The following is a 22057-nucleotide window of genomic DNA, read 5'->3' as shown; positions in this document are numbered from 1 at the left end:
CAAAGTAAAATTCAAAAACTTTTAAGGTATTTTTAAGACAAATTCACAAACTTTTCCAGCACTGCACTTTGGAGATAAAAAAAAACAAACTAAAGGAGAAAGTTAATTATTTATTACTGTCAATCTATTTTTGGTGGTATTATTCTACAGACTACAGCAGGATAAAAACTAAAATAAAAATTTTACATTCTCTCATACACCTTATAGACCTAACTGGTGTGATAACAAAACTCTAATTTAACAGAAAAAATACAGAAACACAGTTTGGCATAAAATATAAGATGATCAATAATTCACTGAGTTATTAGGAATAATAAATATTCACTTTAATGAAATATTTCAACCAAATCACCTTCCTGCTCAAATTAAAGGCTTAAATACCAAATACAACCAAAATTACACAAATGATAAGTAATAATTTTGTATTCTTGCCAGGTTTTCAGGCCTTTAGCAAATAAAAATAATTTTTGTCATTCTAACTGGCATAAAAACAAATATTTAAGTCTGATTTTATTTCACAGTAAAACAATTTTTTTAAAAATGTTTTTACTAGGTGTGTGAAAACATCTGATTTGAACTGCAAATAATAAATAATTTAGGCTTTTAATCAAACATATTATAACTTTATGAAGAAATCAAGAACTTTCCTAAAATTCAAGCATTTTAAAATATTTTATAATAAACACCTGTAGGAACTTTTTTTTTTAAATCTTGAACGTGCGTCTCACCTGTTGGCCAGGCAGGTAGTGAAAACGTAGACCACCTGCTGTGAAGGCTGCGGCAGCTCCGCCTTCAGCGCCGGTCCCGATCCGATGACAGCCGCCCCGGATTCAGCCGCCAGGTTTCCAGCAGGAAGGCGGTCCGAATGTCCCGGGATCGGACCTGAGAAACCAACAGAACCAGAACTCAACGTCTCTCCAGCTGAAACAAGCATCCACTCAGTTGCAACAATTCAACACTAGATGGAGCTAAAACCAAACTTTTTTCCTCTAAGCTTCTATGGCTTCTACATACAAAAAAAAAGAGGAGATTTCTGTAATTAGATTAAGATTCATTGATATCGCCATGGTTACAGCTGCGTTGGTGAGGATTTCACAGACTTACGTTGGGAGCCGGAGCGCGGTTTGTCTTCGTCATCCGTGTCTGGACCAGAGCACCATTCGTCTCCGCTGTAAGGCTGCTTCTTGGTCAGAACGCAGCGCCGCTTGCTGCGCATCACACCCTCTGGATGAGAAAACACACATCAACAGCAGCACTGGCCAAACTGTGTGGGCTAAAAATAAGTTTAAAAAAACAAGCAAATAAATGAAGCTGAATGGATTTTAGTCATCACAGATCCAAAAGGTAAAAAGGATTTTGCAAGTTTACTGTGTCAAACAAAAATAACCGGGTTTTTGCGTTTCTTTCGAGTTGTAAATAAGCCTGTCATAACGAGTTTATTGTGATAAATGATAATGTTTAGAGATCATTTTCCAAGAAATATAATGGTGGTAAGAACACATTCTCAAGGATCAATAAGCTTTAAATTCTAATGAACATTTAAACACTGGAGCTGGAAGACATTTGAAATATCCAACATAAAGAAAACAGAAACAACAAATACAATGAATTATTATAGAGTCTCTGTAAACAAAATCATCTTTAAAAAAATAAATAAAAAGGGATAGTTGATACCAAAACACCAAACTGAAAACTTTTATTAACCAGTTTTTGGAACGAGAGAAAAGAGGAAAAACGACAAAGCAATTGAAAATTATTGAGCTTCTTTTAATTTATCATGCAGTCAATTGATTTATTGTGACAGGCATAGTTTTAAGAACAGGATTTAGGTTACTTTCTTTCAAAACACCTGCTTTATTTAGACAAATTTAATAAATTAAAATCAGATTTTGGCTCTACAGAAAAGGATTAGGCCCACTGGAAAAGAAAAATTGATTCAGATTTTTTTTAGGAGATTAAAATCAGAATTTTGTTGCCAATTCAGAAATTTTCCTTATTCAGCAACATTTCAGACAAAAAAACATTGGTATTGGCCAATATCGGAATCGACAGGTGAGGCTTTTTAAAGAATGACCAGAAAACTGCAACTGCTCATTTGAGAGAGAGAGCATCTAAAAATCTTCAAACTATCAATTATAAATCACTATAAGGCTTTCTATTGCTTTTCAAAGCAGACAACTAATTCCAAAACGGATTTCTTTCACACAAAACAGCTGTTTATAAAAGTCACTAATACAGGAACAACATCCATTATGTTGCATTATGAACATCCAGTGTGATACTGTGATGTTCGCCTAAACAACAGACGGGACTGGAGACGTGAAAAAATGAAATAATAAAAAAGCAGGTTGAGCTTCATGAGGAAGATCTTCTATAAATCTGCCATTAACTGTGGAGCAGCAGCATCAGAGTCCGGGACTTAAAACGGCTTAACAAGCTGATAAAGAAGGCTTTTTCTGTGAAAAATGAAGAGCCCACTGCAGTGAACCTGTAGTTGTTCCACCAAATACTGATTTCTGAACTCTTCCTGAGTTAAAACATTAATATTGTTGTTTCTAAATGAATATAAACTTGTTTTCTTTGCATTATTTGAGGTCTGAAAGAACTGCTTCTTTTTAATTGTTTTGACCATTTCTCATGTTTCGCAAATAAATGCTAAATTTTTGCTTGGAATTTCAGAGACATGTTGTCAGTAGTTCATAGAATAAAAGAACAATGTTCATTTTACTGAAACACATTAAAAAGTTAAATCAGAGAAACTGATCCTTTTAAATGGTCTCCTAGTTTTTTCCAGAGGTGTATATTTTCTTTGTGCTAATGGTCAACATTACACCAACCAATTGCTCTACAGACTGATAGCTGTTATTAAAATGACAGTAGAGGTGCATTGATTGCAGTTTTCTGGCCGATCAACAATATTTCAAAAGCCTGACTGCCGCAAACCCAGCAAAAAAGTTGCACATATGGTAACAGTAGATTTTACACAAAAAGAAAAAAATATTTTAAATATATTTTTCTGCCATTTCGACACCTTGAGGGGGGGGGGGGGGGGGGGGGGACTGAGCACACCATTGACTGCTTCAGTTAAACTCCCCACATCAAAATCACATGACCAAACAAATACCACCCAACCAGCCGCCTCCACTCCTCCAGAAACAAACGGCAACAAGATGGAAATAATTATCGGTTGTTAAATTGTTTTCGACCACATTTCTTCTCCGACTGTTCCTCTAATTTCCTTCCCGTTTTTATTAAGAATAAAAGGCTGAAACAAACTGCAGCAGAGTTGAGTTGAGTTGCAGCTAGAGCAGAAACACCTTGGAGGAGAGTTATTCCAGACACCAAACTGACGGAGACCACATGGTGGAAGTATAATGTGTCATTTCTAAAGCAGGGGATTTCCCCCGACTTTGTTTGGGCTGCCTGACCGAACGGTGGCGTAGCAGGGAAATACAAGCTGCCTGGAACGCATTGAAATGCATATTAGACATTTACATCACATGCACGTGCAAAACTTTTAAACAGAGTTTATTGATAGTTTTTTTAGACTTTCAGAAGGTTTTTTCTTTTAATTTCACTTCTGTCTTCATTTATTTTCTTTAATCTTAACTGACGGGTCAGGCTAGAAAGACCAGGGATTCTTTAATCTCACGTAAAACTGATTTATTTTATTCCTCCAATTCAGATTGAGTGAGATTTTTATTTCCAAAACATGAAAACTCTTGAGTAAATTTTGCTTTAACTCAAAAGTTAATGGCAGAAACCAAAAATGAACCAATCTGAAAAATAGGGCTAATACCGACAGATATTAGTATTGCCGTTTTGGCCAATAACAGATATTTACCAATATCATACATTCCTCACCCTTTTGACTTCAATTGCTGCATCACTAAATGTGTCACATGACAGAACAAAAATCAAATGACCAATCCCGTCAGGCTCCTAAAACACAAACAAAATGGAAATAAGCATCTAATATCAGCCAAGTTTTACTGATCTGATTGATAGGAAAAACGACAAAAATTAACTAAAATCTTCTGATACCAAATTTAATATCAAAATGTAATTTTCTAGAAGAAACATGGACCATAAAAATCTCCATCACAGAATGTCCCTAATGTTTAGAGCCAAAACAAAGAGCCTGGTGTGTGCTGATGCGTTTACTGACTGAAAGAAAGTGGGAGGTTTCAGCTTTAATGCATTTCATGAACAAAAGGAGGAAAAAAACTATTCTGGTTTTATTTTCTGTGAGAAAATAAAACAATTTCTAACACCTGATTGTTGATTGCTGGAAAATATGACTGAAAAACAGCAGAAAATACCAAGAAAAACTATGAAAGTCCTCAAGAATATTTCTAAAAATTCTCATACAAAGAAACTTGCTTCATTCAAAACAATGTCTAACTTACTAGAAAAGATTAAAAACTAATTTTTAATACAAAATAATAAAACGAATGCAAATGGTAATCTGCATGGTTTGCTACAGTAAAACAAAAGTTAATTTCATTTGGGAATCTGAGTCAGACGAGCACAAAGTGATCCGTATTGGTAAATGAAATGGAAGAAAAACAACAACCAACAGTTCAAAATCTGAAAAGTGAGGTGTGCATATTCAGGCCCCTGAGGCAAGACTTCACAGAAACAAGGGTGCACCGATTGCAGTTCTATGGCCAATCACCAATTTTTAAAAAGCCTGACCTGCCGATACAGATTTCTTAGCCTGAAAAGTTGCTAATTTAGCATCAGTGGGATGATTATTGTTACCCAGCAGAGAAAAGGGGAGCAGTGGTGGATTTACAGACATTTGCAGAGGGAGACAAGATTGTTTCTGCACCCAAGTATTAGTGAATCACTCAAACTTAAAGAAATTGATGATAAATTTATCAGTGCACCTCTAGTAGATACAGATTTCTCTGCAGTCGCAGCTTCAAACCTCGGAGTATTTCTCTACCAACTTTGCACAGCTGAAGCTCAGTCAGACTGACCAGAAAGATTCTTCAAACTTCTCAGTCGTTCCACAGATTATCTGTTGGATGTAGGTTTGGACTTTGACTAAGCCACTAACACAGAATCTCAGGAAATTGTGACATTACTAAATATGCTTCGACTAACCTACATCTTCTTTATACTTCAGTTTTCCAGCGTACAACCGAACAAAAAGTTCCCCCAAGCTTCCTTTCTGGCTGAGATTTCTCACACATTGAACTTTTAATGACTATTGCGATTTATTATATTGTGCAACTCTTATCTAAACCGTCACACTGTAGCCGTGGCTGCGTGTTTAGGATCACTGACCGGCTGGATGGTGAACCTTACCCGACCTACAGCACCACTCAGAACTTCAATGAAGCCCAAAGAGTAAAATTTAGGCCACCAGTCACCATTGGAGCTGCAGCTAACGATTATTCAAGTAATCAATTATTCATATGATCGGATGAAAAATGGGCACATTCTGCAGATTTTTCATTTAACCAATTAGAATTATATTAGGTATTAGGAATACATTAAAAGATGCAAATAAGCATAATCTGATTCAGTTTTTAAAGAAAAACATTTTATTGCCTAAAATATAGGGCTGCAGTTGTTAGTTGTTACTCAGATGATTAATCAATTAATTGGATAAAAAATTATTTGCCACATTATTTACTTTACATTTAACCACGTAAGTCTTAACATTCAATATTAGAAAACTAATACAAAATACAAATAATTCAATTAGTTTTTTGAATAAGAAAATAAAAAATTGTATTGCCTAAAATGAAATAATTTTGTTTTTAGATTTCTTAATCATTTTTTAGCAAAAGATGCTAAAAAAAGATTTTTTTTCTCTGCAGCCAGAGAAAAAATGTTGTTAACAACTCTGTTGATTATATTTAGATTAATAAGCTGACGGCAAAACATGCTTAATATGATTTTTTTAACTTTTAAAAATGCCATTTGATGAGTTCAGGGTAGAACATATTTAGAAACAAAGAAGATTTTTCATCTTAAATGCAAAATGTACATATGTTCTGTACAGTTTTGGCTTAATTACTACTCTGAATGTGTTGTTCTTTCATCAAATAGCCGTTTTTGGGGTTTGTATACTCCAGTTAATTAGTCAATTAATTAGTTGATGATTATCCCAATAATTGATTAATCACGATTAATTGCTCAGTCCTCCAAAATGAAACAACAGCACTTCTTTGTTGAATACTTGATCATTTGTAGCAAAGGATGCATATGCAGGTAAAAATTTACTTCCAACATAAACATGTGGAGAACTCATCCCTTTCTGCTTCACTTAATACACTGTAGGGTTTACTCCAGTTAGCGATCAATCAATTACTAAACAAGTTAACGATTACTTTAATAATCTAATCATGATTAATCATTTCAGCCATGCTATAATGTAGTTTTGGCTTATTGTTCTTTCAGCAAATGGTCTTTTTTGAATTTGTAAACTCCAGTTAGCAATTACTCGATAACATTAGTTGACGATTACTTTAATAATTATGATTGATCGTTTCAGCCCTGCTATAATGCAGTTTTGGCTTAATTTTGTTGTTTCAGTAAATGGCCAATTTAGGGTCTATATAGCAATTAATTGATTACTAAATTAGTTGTTCCAATAATCGTATCGGTCAGTGTCACCATGGGTCTCATCTGTTCCTGTGTGGTCGGTTTTCAGTTGTGCCATAATCTTATATCGTCTGTTTCACAGAACAGCTGCATTCATACAGAGATTAAATTTTGTCGATTGTATTTAGGAGGATTGGGTTGAATACATGAGCACACCCACTTTTCAGACCTTGGTTTTAAAAACTTCCATCTTTTTCTCTCCACTTTGTGTTGGTCTACCACATGAAATCCACTTGAGAAGCGTTGACGTTCAACATCTGAAGAAGTTCACAGACTTGAGTACAGTGCTACCGAGTGCGGCTAGCTTTCCAAACACAAGTGGGGCGAGTCTGAGCAACCACAGCGTGCAAAAGTACAGTAAAGGAGGAAGTTGTTTATATAATGCAGAGCAGACGACAGCAGCAGGAGGATTTTTACACCATCAGACAAACATTATGACCTTTTGTGTTTTTGCAAGCAGCAGACAGAGAAGCTTTAGGGCAGAAGCTCAACCGGTTTAAGGTAAATCTGAAGAGAATAGCTGTAGCTGTGCGTACGTGTCAGTGGGAGCTTTTATTTTCATTTATCATCCTTCAAGCGCCGAAGCCACGCCTCTTTGAGTGGGTTTTTTGTTTTCTCAGAATGTGCATATCAGAATTTGCATACAGCACTCAAATCAGTTTTTACAGTCACAGTTTGTGAGGACTCGCCCCCCTCTTCTGTTTGGAGACAAAGAAAGCAAGTCACCACAAATTAGCATGATGTTGTTATAAAGGCAATGATTAGCGCAGGCGTCGAGGAAACCGATGCGAACAGATGTCCTCTGTACCAATGAAAGCCCGAGTGTAGGTTGTACAGGAAGCAAAGAGGAGTTTCACTAAAACACACTAATGTGATCTGCAGCCAAAACTCTCAAAACACAAGCCCGAATAAAACAACAAATGCAAATCATACACTTGTTTTATTTTCCTACAAGCAAACAGAAACCAGATGAATGTCTTGGATGTGAAACACACCATAAAGAGTTAAGAAGGGGAAATTCTGACGCTTTGGCAAAAGGTCAGGGCATTTCAGCGAAAGAGAAAACAAATTCATCCGTCCTCTCGGTCCTTACGTTCACTTCCTGCTGTGGAGGAGGCGAATGCACGTAATCTGGTATTTCGGGTAAAGATGTTGCTGATAGGAAGTTAAAGGAAGTGTAAATTTAGACCTGAACAGGGCAGGGCAATATGACTGAAAAATAAAATCAGATTTTTTTCACACCAGATTAGATTTTAAATAGATTTTTTTTTTCAAATCAATTCTCTACAAATGATGGAAAATATTTTCAAAAAGTGGCTTTTATTTCAGTCATTCCTTCTGTTAGTTGTATGGCAGCGTTTAATTACGAGATTAAAGTGACAATAATGGCAGAATACAAGCGCAAGTTTACCAGAAAAAACATCTTAAAATTGAGAAAATGCTTTAATCAGGATCTCTCTCATTTCATCTGGTTACTTGTTTGAAATAGATTCAGTCATTGCTCAATCGTTTAAAGTCCTGCTACTCATAATAATGTCATACTAATGTGGTAAAGGATGAAAGTATTTCTGTTCTGGATAACTTCACAAGATGCTCAAAATTCCTCATTTAAATTTATTTTTTCGTGTTCTAATATTACAACTTTATTTTAGAGCTAGACGACTTGACTGAAAGACATATCACAATATACGAGTTTCATATCAGTCCACACCAATAATTATTGGTTAGTTTTTTGTTTTAAATATCTGAAATAATAAACTTTTAATGTGACCTTTCCAGTTTTGTTCCTGCTTTTGTTGTTTATTTTTAAGCAGTTATGAGGCACGGTGGTGAAACCTTAAACTGCTTCTGCGCTAGTTACTCTGCTAGGTAACCAAAGAACGAGTGAGTTGCTAAGTAACCAAAGAGTGAGTGAGCTAGTTGATGCCACAAATAGAACAGAATATACTTTATTGACATCCAAGAGGAAATTGCTTATTCATTGAAAAGTTACTCCATCTAAGGTTTAAAATATTAATAGTACAACTACAACCATAAGAGGTAGAGTTTATAATAATCTTGATTAGCTGACCATGAAAGGTTGAGGAGCTTTTGCCTACATCTCCCAGAATGCTCTGTGATTCTGGATCAGAGTTCAGTGAATAATCTATGCATTGAATATTCTATTAAACTGAGACTGACATTGATCACGTGTTTATCATGATATATATTGTTATATTTACTGTAGTAGGGAAAAAAGTAGTCGTTTTTCCCTAATATTTAATTTTTGATATTCTATTGTGGCGTTGACCTGAATTCAAAGCAAAAATAAACAGAAGCTGTCAAACAAGATGGCCACCATGGGAGCGTTGACGTCACATTGAACTATGGAAACCCCAGGAGTGCATTGGTGAAAACAAATAAAAAAATGACAAAAATGAAGATCTTCAAAAACTAAAAATTTGATTAATCAATAAAAATCTAAGTTTTTTGGTTTGTTTTTCCCCCTATGAGAGAACTCACCTGCTTTGGCATCTGGTTCCAGCGCAGGAGCCGGAGCGCCGCTCCTGGATTCGCCAGAGTCCATGGACACGCTCCGCTCCCGCTTGGATTTGGTTTTCAGCATCCCTCCGCTCACCGATTGCCCCGCCGCCGCCACCTTCTGGCCCGGATTGCCCAGGGAAACCTGTCCGGTTTTGGCTCCATGGACGCCGGGAACACCTCCCTGCTGCTGCTGCTGATTCACACCTGGGATTTGGGAGCGGCCGTCGCTGTTGACCTGCTTGCCATGGTTGGCCGCTTTGTTGTCGGTGTGCATCTGAACGGCCGAATAGAGGTGGACGCTTTGGTGAGGAGAGCTGCAGCGCCCCTAGTGGAGCTCACATTGCTAACAGGCCACACTAGAACATAAAAACAAAATGTAATGTTCAGTGCTTTTTCCATAACTGATGACTTTATGACGTTTTTATGATTTAAAGCACTTTAAACTATACATGCTATACAAATAAACTTGATTTAAAAGATGTAGGGATGCTGGTTATCAATTAACAAATCAGTCTGAAGTTGAATGATCTTACTGTTAGACTAACTGTTAATTGATAAGCTACCATTTTTGTTAAAAATAGTTTTTTCCTTGTATCAAAAGGGTAAAGCCTCTTCACATAACATAAAGGGGTACATTATTCATAATATGGTGAAACTTTGACACACTTATAAACTACAACAAAACAAGAACTTCTTAACTTGCTAATAAGAAAAATAAACGATGAAAAGAATAAAATAGGTGAAATACATTATCCCCCATTAACAGAGAGTCATACAGAAGCAGTTTGTGGTTGCTCTTGAATTAGTAATAACACTTCACTCTATTAAGTGCATTAACCCACGACAGAACTCAAAATAAACGGCTTGTTGGCATCATGTTACATTTTTTCTCTTTATTGTTTATACTCGCCGCTTTCCGGTCAACCTCACTTTCGTAGCACATCAGTAATTTTTAGGTGATAAAGTTGACGTTACTCCGTTGTGCAGCTTGGCTGAATGAAGCGCTATTAAAGCTGATAACTTAAAGAGTTGGTCGACTGTTTACATTTCAAAACAAAACCGCAAAAAGTAGATTTTCCATCCCAAGCCGGACTCTGTTTGGACCGTTTATCATCCCCGTTCTAGAAAGTTCCCGCCGCCATCTTTGATCCTGTCTCAACGGCTCAGCGTAAGGATGCCCAGCGTCGCCCTCTGCTGGATGGCTGCCAAACTACAACACTGAAAGATGGTCTCAAGCGGACGTAATTCGTTAATCGATCGGAGCTCATTTTAATCTAATAAACCATTAACCGATTGTTTGCATCCTAAAGAGAATAAAGGAAGAAATCAGGCAATTCAACCTTGGGAAAGAAGATTGGGGGGTGGAGGGGCGAAATGAAGTTTTCTCACTCACCTAAAGACACCTAGACGCTCAACTGACATGCTGCCATGTTGCTCTGCAGGGCGCCTCACTGACCACACACACACCTGGAGGACAGCAGGAGAGGAATGTCATCAGATGAGGCAGATAGCAACCTTTAGAGCCGCTGCTATCTGTCTGTGTCCTCAGCCTGGAGGTCAACATCAAGCTTTATGTGCGGAGACAAGAGAGATAAAAAGACGGCAAGGCCGAGGAGACGCCGCGCTGCGGGGCGACTGGCCCTTTAAGAGAAACTGAGCCAAAAGAGAGTGCTGCACGGAGGAGGAGGAGGGATCTGAAACTCAGAAGTAGCTCAGCAGTGTTGAAGGTCCCACCCCCTGCCAGACACTCTGCAAACCACAAAAACTCCAGCGAGCGCTCTACCTCTCCCTCGGTTTCCCCAAACCGAGAGCCTGATTGAGACTCTGACTCACTCAGACATCCTCAGTGCATCTGCGTTTGCTTTTAATCTATTCTGCCTGCATGGAGAGGCCAGATGATAAGGACTGCACTGCAAAAACACAAACTACTAACAAGCATCTTTACTCCCGTTCTAGTCCACATCTCACAGTACACTTGGAATAAACTAAAACTAACTAAAATTATACTCAAGTAAAAGTAGCACTACTTCAACTAGGCCTGTCACAATAACAAATTTTGCTGAGCGATTAATTGTCTCAAAAATGATTGCGATAAACGATAATATTGTTTGAAGACCTTTTTACACTGATTTAATGGAAATGACGTAATAATGCATGCGAAGATAGATACACTTTATTTTCAAAAGAATATTTAACACTGGAACTGATAAACAAAATAAACAAAACCACCAAAAATGGATTCTCAGTCTCCATTAACAAAAAATGTACTTGAATAAAATCTAAACAACATAAAGCCAAGGTGGAAATAAATACTGCATTCAACCAAAAGAGTGCAGATTATGAAGTCTGTATACTATATTGCCCTTCAGTAATAATTAGATTTAAATAGAGAAGATGGGCACATCTGGCTACCTGATGCAATAGTTCACACTACAGGTTTTTTGAAACAACAATCTTAGAACGTTGGGCGTTCTAAGATTGTCGCTTGCGATTTCGTAACCGATCATCCTGGAGTGTTTGGTGTGTTACGATAGATCGACGTGGCCGCTCTGATCCAAATCAGAGGTTAACGCAGCCTGTTGAATGTGACAGGTAGCCAATCAGAAAGCGCAGATTCCCCTCTGTGCTTTCTGAGGGGAAATTACAGAGGAGAATCCCAAACAGCTGACACGGCGCAACCCAAAGTCCAACGGACATTGGAGATGATATGTGGAAACAATATTAATGTTTATTCAACATTTCGTGCAAAGAATATAGAAATGACAAGGGGAGGAGTTGGAGCTAAATTGCTACCGCAGTTGATAAACCCGGTAACTTTTCAGCTGTTCTTCGTTAACGTGACACAAATAGGTTATAATGATTTTCATTCGGTCAGGACTGACACTAGCCCAGGGGTGGGCAATCCTGGTCCTCAAGGGCCGGTGTCCTGCAACTCTTGGATGTCTCCATGTTCCAACACACTTGAAACCAACAGCTGAATCACCTCCTAAGTGCAATCAAGTTCCCCAGAGTCCTGCTAATGACCTCATTATTTGACTCAGGTGCGGTGAAGTAGAGACACATCTAAAACTTGACCGGCCCTCGAGGCCTGGAGTTGCCCACCCCTGCACTAGCCACATGCATTGTAGGTAGATTGTAGTAAAGCATTGATTAATGCCTGGCTTTAAAATTAGTTAACTGAACTTGTAGCCATTATTTTGTGCCCATTGTTGGACACCACACGGCAGGACCGAACCCGATCGAACCGTTATACCTAGGATTTCTGTCGGCTAGTTTGTGGTCGCTCAGGTTTTGAAAATGGGCCGACAATCAGCCAACAGCTCTAAGATCGTATAGAGTGGGCTGGGCTTTACACTAAGGAAATGAGGAAGGGAAGGTCAGTGGGGAACACTGGAGTTGAGCCTTTTTTCATTCAGTGTCATCAACAGAAAGAGAAAAAGGCCGGAAGAAACGATAAAACCAATAATTAAAATGAGGTCGATAGTGCGATTAAGCGATTTATCGATTATCGCAACAGGCCGAACTTCAACATATTTCCACTCAAGTAAATGTAAAAAGTAGAAATTAGTCAAGAGTAAAAAAAAAGTATTTGGTAAAAAGTTTACTCAAGCACTGAGTAACTGGCCAAATTATTAATCATCTATTATTTAAAAACTACGTAATCAGACGCACCAAAATAAAAGTTCTGTGAAAATTTTGGTATTTTAATAACCAAAGTGACAATAATTCATATAAATAACAAAAATAATAAGATAAGGCAAAATATTTATTTTTTCCAAATCAGTTTCTTTCAATAAATAACTTCATAAAAACTGCAGGTGTGTCTCTGGTGAATTTTTGGTGAAAACATGATTGTTTTTCATTCAGTGGGCAGAAAATCCAGAAATTTTACTCAACTAAGAGTAGAGATACTTCATAATAAAATTACTCATGTAACAGCGTAGTAAAAGTAGATAAATAAAAAAAACACACTCAAGTAAATGTAACTAGTTGGAACCTAACTCTGCTTACAAGTAACTCTTAGCAAAATATAGGTTGTTTTAAGTAAATAACTCTTTAATATTGATTTTAAAAGGTACTAGTTCTAATGGCAGATTATTTTAACTGTAAGACGACATTTTTCCAGTGTTATAAAAGAAAAAATAATTTGTCTGGATTTTAGTGTAAATATCTCAGCTTTGTCTTATTTCTAGTGTACTAACGTACAAGATTTAAACAAGATATAGGAGCTTGTTTTAAGTCAGTAACTCCTTTATTTTTAGTATAACATGAAAAAAGTGTTATCATTGAAAACAACAACAACAAAAAACTGCCGGTGGAACTAGAACTTTTTATCAATATTGAGGAAATATTGGCTTAAAACAAGCTTCCATATTTTGATTAAAAGTTACTTGTAAATTAGTTTTGTAGTATTTCAAATGTACTGAGATATTTGTACTAGAAACTACCAAACATATTTGGTGTTTTTGCAGTGTGAAACATATTATACACTGCAAAATCACAAAATCTAGCCAAGTCTTTTGTCTAGTTTTTATCTTAAGACAAACTAACTTATAACAAAAGTTAAGATAAAAAAGCTTGTTTTAAGTTAATAATTCCTTAATATTGACTTTAAAAAGCACTAGTTCCAACGGCAGATTTTTTTCAGTGTTTTTCATCAATATTAAGGAATTATTAACTTAAAACAAGCCCATATCTTGCTGTAAAGTTGTTTCTAAGTTAGTTTTCTCTTATTTAATGTGTAATAAGATATCTGCACTAGAAATCTGACTAAGATATTTGGTAAAATTTTGTGTTTTTGCAGTGTCTCCGTTCCAGATTTCTCAGCAAAGTGAAAAACTTAGAGAGCAGAATTCAATCTGCATTTCTGATTTTAACCTCGTGTAAACATAATTCACACACAGAAAACAGATTCTACACACTTTTTCCCTTCCATATAATTTTGTCTGTGTGTGAAAGGGAGAAAAAAAAAGGATATAAACATCTACAGGTCTCAACAAGACCCTCCCACACCTGTTTCTGGCAAACAACAGAAGATCAAGAGAGACATAAACCAACATTTCCACCGGCTTTGGGCGTCGGTAAACACAGCAATTAGTCATTAACCAACACCGGGCGGATTCGGCGTGGAGCCTCAGCGCCGGCCGGTCGCTCGGTCGGCCGAAAGCTTCGTCACTCATTAACTCGGACGATCAGACTGTTGACAAAGTATGAGTCACTGGCTTTGTGTAACAACGGGAGGAGGCAGCAGACTAATCAAGACGCTGACCTTCGAGTGGATGCTTGTGAGGAGATGAACGCCAGAGAGCGGCGGACTGAGGTCACGGCCGGTTCTGCCGTAGCAGACACGATAAGGGAATCAAGGCGACGCAAATGTAGAAAACAAATAAATACAAAATACAGGATTAGGATGAATTTCAGTTTGAGATGTGAAAGACTTTAAACACTGGGTGATAAAAGTCTTCAGTTTGGTGCTTTGGTCTCTAGCTCCTTTATGGAAGGACGATAATTAACTTAATAATTAATTTTATTTGTTTTTTATGTTTTGTTTATTTATTTTGGATATTTAAAATGTCTTCCAGTTCCAGTGTTAAACGTTCCTTAAAATATAAATAAGCCTTATTGATCTTTAAGAATGTGGTCCAGGATTATTATATTACTCATCTCCAAACAACGTTATCGTTTATCGCAATAACTTCTAGGGCAATCTATCGTCCAACAAAATGCATCTTTCCCCTCGCAAAAAAAAAGAAAAACAAAAACAAAACAGAAATATAATAAAGATTAAAAGTTATATTTGGTTAATTTATCTCAGCATTTCAATACTAAAGGAGATCCCGGTTACTGATTTATTTCAATCATTTATTTTTGTTAAGCTCAGATGATTCAGGTTCACATTAAAAAGTATAAACTACTAAAATATTTTGTTATGAATTTTAGCTTGAAATGTGAAAGACTTTAAGCTACTGGATTTCTCAGAGAATTGGTTAATGCAAACCTGTCATAATAAACAATAAGTCAATTAATCACATAATAAATTAAAACAAGATCAATAATTTCCATTTGCATGATTTATCGTTTTTCTCGTTCTACCAAAAACTGAATGATAAAAGTTTTCAGTCTGGTGTTTTTAGTCTCTACTAGATCTTTTTTAAGGACAATTTTGCTTATAAAGATGTAAGAAGTTGTCTTATTTGTTGTTTCTGCTGTTTAGTTTATTTATTTTTGTTATTTAAAATGTTCATTAGAATTTTAAAAGTAGCAAACAAATTTTATTGATTTTTAAGAATGTGTTTTATCATTTTTATACCATTATATTACTTGAAAATTATCTCAAAACATTATCGTTTAACGCATTAACTTCTGAGACAATCATCCAGCAAAAATTTTTTTAATAGAAAGAAAAAGATGCAATTAAAATTGGAATTTTATTTTTGTAGCTATTTTACGTCAGCACTCCAATACTTATGGGGAATTAGATTTCTAATATATTCCATGCATTTACATGTGTTGTTTTTAGATTATTCAGGCTTATTTTCAAACGTACACATTTCCCAACATTTCTGACTTTTAAAAACAGAAATGTCTCGTTTTGCTAAACAATCACTTGGAAAACTGCTGACTTGACAGTCACAATAAATTCTGCTGGAGGATAAACTGACCCAGAAGTTATGCGATAAATGATAATATTATTGAGTTGAAACCAATTGCAAGTAATATAATGTAATCAGTTATGAACACATTTTTGCACTGCAAAAATTCAAAATCTTATCAAGTATCTTTCGTCTAGCTTCTAATGCAAATATCCTATTACACTTGAAATAAACCAAAACTAACTCATAAGTAACTTTTCAGAAAAATATAAAAGCTTATTTAAGTCAGTAATTCTTCAATATTGATTTAAAAAAGTATTGGTTCCATCTTTTAAATTGGAAAAAGATATTAGCACTAGAAACTAAACTAAATCTGGTAAGATTTTGTGTTTTTGCAGTGCAAACGGTCAATGTAGACTCTTATATACCGTTTTCAATAACTAGAAATTAAATTGTTTGTTTTAAATTATTGTTCTATGCGGGTAGTGATGTCAAACTGTTTTATTTTTTGTCTCATTTCAGTTTGTCTTACTGCAGAAACCCGAGGCAAACAGATGAATGAATTTCTGATTCCCGTCTGCGCTCTTTTATAGATGAAAATCTAAAATTAAATCATGCTTAATTGGTTTCATCTGCGTTCATTAAATTCTGAGGAATTTAAGAAATGAGAAAATGAGTCATAACTGCTGACATTTCTACAGAAATATTCAACGAATCCATTCAATCCGGCTGATCTTCAGTTTTTCTACATTAATATCGTGGCTGTAAAATTTAACTTAATGTCCCATTTGAGGGAATCTTTCACAGTCAAAGCAGGCTGGAAATAATTTCTTTCCTTCTCACTGTTTCTCTGCATAACTTGGTGAAAGTTAGCACGTTTTCCCTTTGCTTTATTGAAAAAAAAACTAAAGCAAGCAAATATAGTTTAATTTCTAATCCTAAATAAACAAAAAAGTGAAAAAAAAATCAGATTTAGTGTGGGTGACAAAAATTTGTTTGATTTTAACTTTAATACCAAATTTTACAAAGTTTTATATAAACAATATAAGAAGTATAAATTTAATTAAAGATCTAGTGCTGATATGATTTTAAAAGTAGCTATTAAGTGACTGAGACAATTAACTTTGCGTCCTGTTCACCTTAAATCAGAGCCAACGAAGAAAACTTTTGCGGTAAAAGTCTCGTTTACAGTCACCGAGTCCATTGTACCGATGCGCTTCACATGCAAATGCTGAAGAAAAACAATAAAGTACGAGGATACATTACACAGTGCTGTCAGGCTAACAAAGTTAAATCCAGATCCTCCATTAAATTTGGCACATGTACTAAAGAAAAACAGAGCTGCTCTGGGACCCCAAATTTATCTGTGGTGAATTTTCTAAGTAAGATTGAGTAATCTGCATTCTCATAACTCAGTTACCGTCAGGACAAAAGTATGCTTAGCATCTTGCAGCTAAATTATATGAATATATTTTAGCAAATCTAAACAAAAATCTGCTTTTATAATGCACAACTATCAGAAACCAAACAGGGAGAAAGAAACGAAGAGTCAGAGTTTCAGTGGCCGCTGGTTTCTTTCTGTTCAATCTGTGATTTCTGCTCCTCCAACTGGCAATATGGGTAAAACTACAATTATTTCAGAACAGTACTTCTCTGTTAGTGCAATCGTCTGCTGTGTACTGTCTGCAATTACAGGATATCCAGCTAAAACCCTGCTTTTCATTCAGGCTTCCGCACAACAAACAAATCTGTGTGAGCAGCTACTTAAACAGAAAATATATGAAGACGACTTGAGTGGAAAAGCGTCTCTCTTCTCATTTCCTTATATTAAAGCATTACAGTAAATTACAGCCGCCCAGCAAAGAAATGTTACGTATTTTGTAATTATAACATGCGTAACGTGTCTTTTGTTTTTGGAACAACTTGCAGCAATAACTTTTACTTTATAATAATGCGCTTTGAAATGTCGTCTGTCCAATGTTTTAAATAGAAAGATTTTAGGTAGCGGGGTTCTGTGGAATATCTGTAACTCGTCAGTAGCTTACCTGCAATAAGAAGCAATGGGAACAATCTCAGTTTGGAGAATCAGGAAGGAAATCTAAATGATTTATGCTAACAGCGGCACAAAAAAACTTTAATGAACTGACAAATTCAAAAAAATGTTAAATGAATTCTGCCACTAACAATTATGAAGGTTTTTAAATGTTGCAAAAAAAGAAAATATTTCTGTCTAGTGGTTGGCTATACAAACCGGAATTTAATCTGATATTGATGAAATTGATAAAACCTCAAAAGTATCAATTTATTTGGTAGGGTTGATTAATACACATTAATCAACATTTTTGTAAAACTGCCATAATTAGCGCTTTTTCGCTAATTGTGGCGAGAAAGCCATTATTAGTCAAAAATAGCCAAAAGGTTATTTTTCATCTGTTGTCCCTAGACAATGATCAATTTGTCTTGCTAAAAACAAAGGTTACACCTACATTGTTAACAGTACTTGTTAACTACACATATTTAGTGAAATAAAATAAAAAATAATACAAAGAATAATTACCAAACAAGGCTTTGATATCTACATTACAATTATTATAAAAAGCATAAGAAGTAATTAAAACTAATCTTTAATTTAAATGGCAAAACACAAGTGGTCACATGATGGGATTAGGAGAAGTAGAACAGGACAAAATGGCTGAGAAACTTCAATATCAATAATTATTGATTAGTTTTTTGTTTTAAATATTTTAAACACTGCCAAACTGACGTGACCTTTCCTGTTTTATCCACAGTTTTCACTACATGCCGTATTATTTTTACCTACAAGCAGTTATGAGACACAACAGCAAAACTTTTAACTGTTGCTGCGGCAGTTATTCAACATGTTGTTGCTAGGTAACCAAAGAGTGAGAGCTGGTTGTTGCTAGGTAACAAAGGAGTGCCACAAATCTCGGTTGGCTCGCATTGAAAAGCAGTTCACTGAATATTCTATATATTGAAAATTCTATCAGAATATATCATGTCTTGATATTGAAAACGTGTCTATTGTGATATATATATTGTTTTTGATTTATTGCCCATTCCTCAGGAGAAGTTATTATTATTCAAAAGTTTAATCTAATTGCTACGTTTGAAGGCTTTATTTGGGAAAACTGGTCATAAATACTAGGAAAACCAATACGAGTATCATTTTTAACATTAAAGGCATAAAGGCAGACGCACCTTAAGGAAAATTCTCCAAAGTAAGACTAGAGACAATCATTGTCTTTGTGGCTGAAACCAGTGGGAGTTGTCTGTGGACGCAACAATTAATATAAAACAAATCAGGACTTGAGCATTTACCATGCTTAGCGCATGCTAAAATATTATTAATAATTTTGATATGAACCAAGCCTGATCAAATGGTTTTCTGTTTTCAGATAATCCAGCTGAACTGGGAGGTTTGCTGCAGTTCCAACCGGGTCCGTGTTTAATTCAATGATCCATGCTCTTTACTGGTTCTGAAACACAGAAACAGGCCTGTCACAGTTAAATCTTTCATGTTTTGTTGACTTGATCAGCAGTTTCTTAACTGCCTTTCACACTGGGATCCATTTTCTCCGGTAGGTTGTTGTGAACGACTGATTTGAACAAACTATTACCCTTTGCTTCTGTTCGCAACAGAGAAACCCACATTTTTTACTGCAAGCGTTTTGGAAATGTTAAAAATGGATCTCTGAACTGGGAAACTACTTTGATATCTGACAGGAACTTTTGCAGGGAGACGACTAGAAAGGTGTAATTTTTTTACGGTCTGCTTTTATTTCCACCTAAATAACGTGGGCTGAATACAAGCAGGCCAGAAGGTTTTCACCTCAAACACAACACAGAAGCATTAAGCTGTTTATTTCTCACACATGGCGCCACACGCTAAAGCATTGATCCACTCTGAGTCACTTCTTTGTCTTGTTTAGACTGGTTGTGCACCATCTTGATTTCTGAAAGGGTTTTTTTTTTTCTCCTCCTCAAAATATCTAAACCAGAATAAATGACAAACAGCTGTGGACATTAAGGCTAAAATGATTAATCGCTTTTAGTAATAATAAACATTATTTCAATAATGATATTTAAAAAAAATAAATTATTTCAAACTGTTAAAATACTGATTCACTAATCATTAATTCAAAAATAATGATTAGCTTTGAAATAATACTTATTTCAATAATACATCAATCAAATTAATTGTGATTAATTGATTGAGATAATTATTAATAATAATGAGTCGTTTCCTGGGTTACAAGTTCTAATAAATTAGTAACATGTTAAAATTAAAACTGAGACAATTAATCGGTTTAATTAATCATTAAAATAACAGTCCATTATCCAGTAGTAGTCAATTAATCATTAACTGGAGTATATTGATTCAAAATAAGCAGGCATTTGCTGAAAAAAAGACCATATTCAAAACAGTAATTAAGCCAAAACTGTACACAAAATATATACATTTTGCATTTAAAATTCAAAAAATACCTTTTACGTTTAAACTGATTGAAATGTTTAAGATTAATCAATTACTGAAATAATCTAACTAATTTAGTAGTCGATTAATTGTTAACTGGAGTATACAGACTTAAAAACAAGACATTTGATGAAAGAACACTCCTGTAATTAAATCAAAACTGTACAAAAATTTTCAAAACTTTTTATATTTAAGAAAAATAAATGCAAGTATGTTATTCCCAACTCTTCAAGTGTCTGTTTTAGTTTCACTTTGTTCAAATTCTGTAAAACAAAATAAAAAGTAAAAATCTCCCATTAGGGACCTTTTTCAGTCCAGTAATTCATAGATTAATCCAAAATATTTCACTACTATATTTCACTAAGGAAATGCTGTTGCATTTCAGGCAAAAACATATTAATTAATTTAATTGTTTATTTACATATTTTTATGTATTTCTAATGTTTCATGAAAAAAGGTTTAAGAAGTTAAATTAAAAATATGCAAAATGTGCCAATTTTCTTATCAATTAATCAGCAGAATATCTGATAGAATATTTAGTAATAAAAATAAGCATTATTGCAGGTCTAGTGCCATAACATCTTGCCACTTCTAGGTCTGAACTTTGAGTAGGCCATTCTAATATGCTCTGTACTACGGATGCACCGATTAACGGTGACTGGCTGAACGCCAGTCTTTAAAAAGCCCGACCTGCCGATTCCAATTTTGACAATTATCTTTTTTTGTTTAAAAAATTGCTATTTATATACAGCCAGAAAGTTGCCAAATTGGCAACAGTGTGGTGACTATTACAGCCATCTCTCATGGCGGAGCATGACCGAGTATAGGTACAGGTAATCACCCAAAATTAAGAAAAATCAGACCCAATTTATTGGTACACCCCTATTTTATGCTGTAACTCTACCTGCATGATTTGGGTACATAGGCCCCACACGAATCACAACTCTTATTATTGTGTTCAATTGCTGAGGCTACTAAAAGTTTCTAAATGTTTCAGAAAGAAAGGAGGAAAAATCCAAATAATAATGTTAATCGGACAAAACGTGAGGCAAACAGAAGGAGTTTTGATGTTAAAACAGCAGTTTTTCGGTGCAGAAACATGCAGAATAATCTTAGATCAATATGTTTGGAATAAAAAGGAGTCTTTGATTTTATAAAGCTCAAACATCTCAGATAATAATTCTCTCTCTGGGAATTAATCAGCATATTTTGGAACTGAGATACAACAGCTATCACAAAAGACTGACTCATGCATTTCATACAATCAAACTATTTTGTCAAATGAAATGCAATTACTGTCTAATTGTTTTTCTCTGCTTTATTGTCTTTTTAATCCGTCTTTTATTAAACGTGCCACCAAACTTGCTGTTGCTTCTGATCAGAGGCGTCATGTGGCAATAAACTTCTTCTCCAGAAGATGAAGTCTCACAACACAGCGACGGAAAATACTTCCCTGACATTCGTCCAAGTCGTTCCGGAGCAAATTCGATTTCAAAATGGGATCCTGTCCAGATGGATCTAACCAAATAAGTGGAAATAATTCAATGAGTTTAAAAATGTTCAAATCACATGATCATCATGTGTTAAAATGAGTGAGCACACAAAAAGAAGCCAACATTCTGAAATTTTGTAATAGAAGCAAACGGCAGTACACTGCTAAGCAGGATGTTTGATCAAGTATTAAAATTATTAATGTAAAAATAAAGTTGAATAGGTATATTGTGCTGGAAGCACACATTATATTCCTTAAATATGGATTTTTTAAAATCCGTATTTCTTTAATCCATGTACTAAAAAAGGGCTTAATTTTGATGCAGAAGGAAAA

The 22057-nt window shown here is 35.2% G+C and overlaps 1 protein-coding gene across 2 annotated transcripts in view; it reads right to left on the bottom strand.

Moving 5' to 3' along the window:
* bcl9l (B cell CLL/lymphoma 9 like) overlaps positions 1-22057 on the bottom strand; it is a 43157-nt gene that overhangs the window by 9234 nt on the left and 11866 nt on the right. The window contains exons 2-5 of one of the 2 annotated variants that reach the window (XM_023351209.1): positions 10538-10611; positions 9124-9500; positions 1105-1224; positions 729-882 (exon numbers count right to left, since the gene is read on the bottom strand). In XM_023351209.1, coding sequence (XP_023206977.1) covers positions 729-882; positions 1105-1224; positions 9124-9418 — 569 coding nt within the window. In that variant the 5' untranslated portion in view covers positions 9419-9500; positions 10538-10611. The remainder of the gene's footprint in view (positions 1-728; positions 883-1104; positions 1225-9123; positions 9501-10537; positions 10612-22057) is intronic. The other variant, XM_023351210.1, reaches the window with a different exon arrangement.

Source organism: Xiphophorus maculatus, chromosome 18 (assembly GCF_002775205.1).
Source record: "Xiphophorus maculatus strain JP 163 A chromosome 18, X_maculatus-5.0-male, whole genome shotgun sequence".
Taxonomy (NCBI): Eukaryota; Metazoa; Chordata; class Actinopteri; order Cyprinodontiformes; family Poeciliidae; genus Xiphophorus; species Xiphophorus maculatus.
The sequence above is the reverse complement of the archived record's forward strand: the minus strand, read 5'-3'. Positions and strand labels throughout refer to the sequence as shown.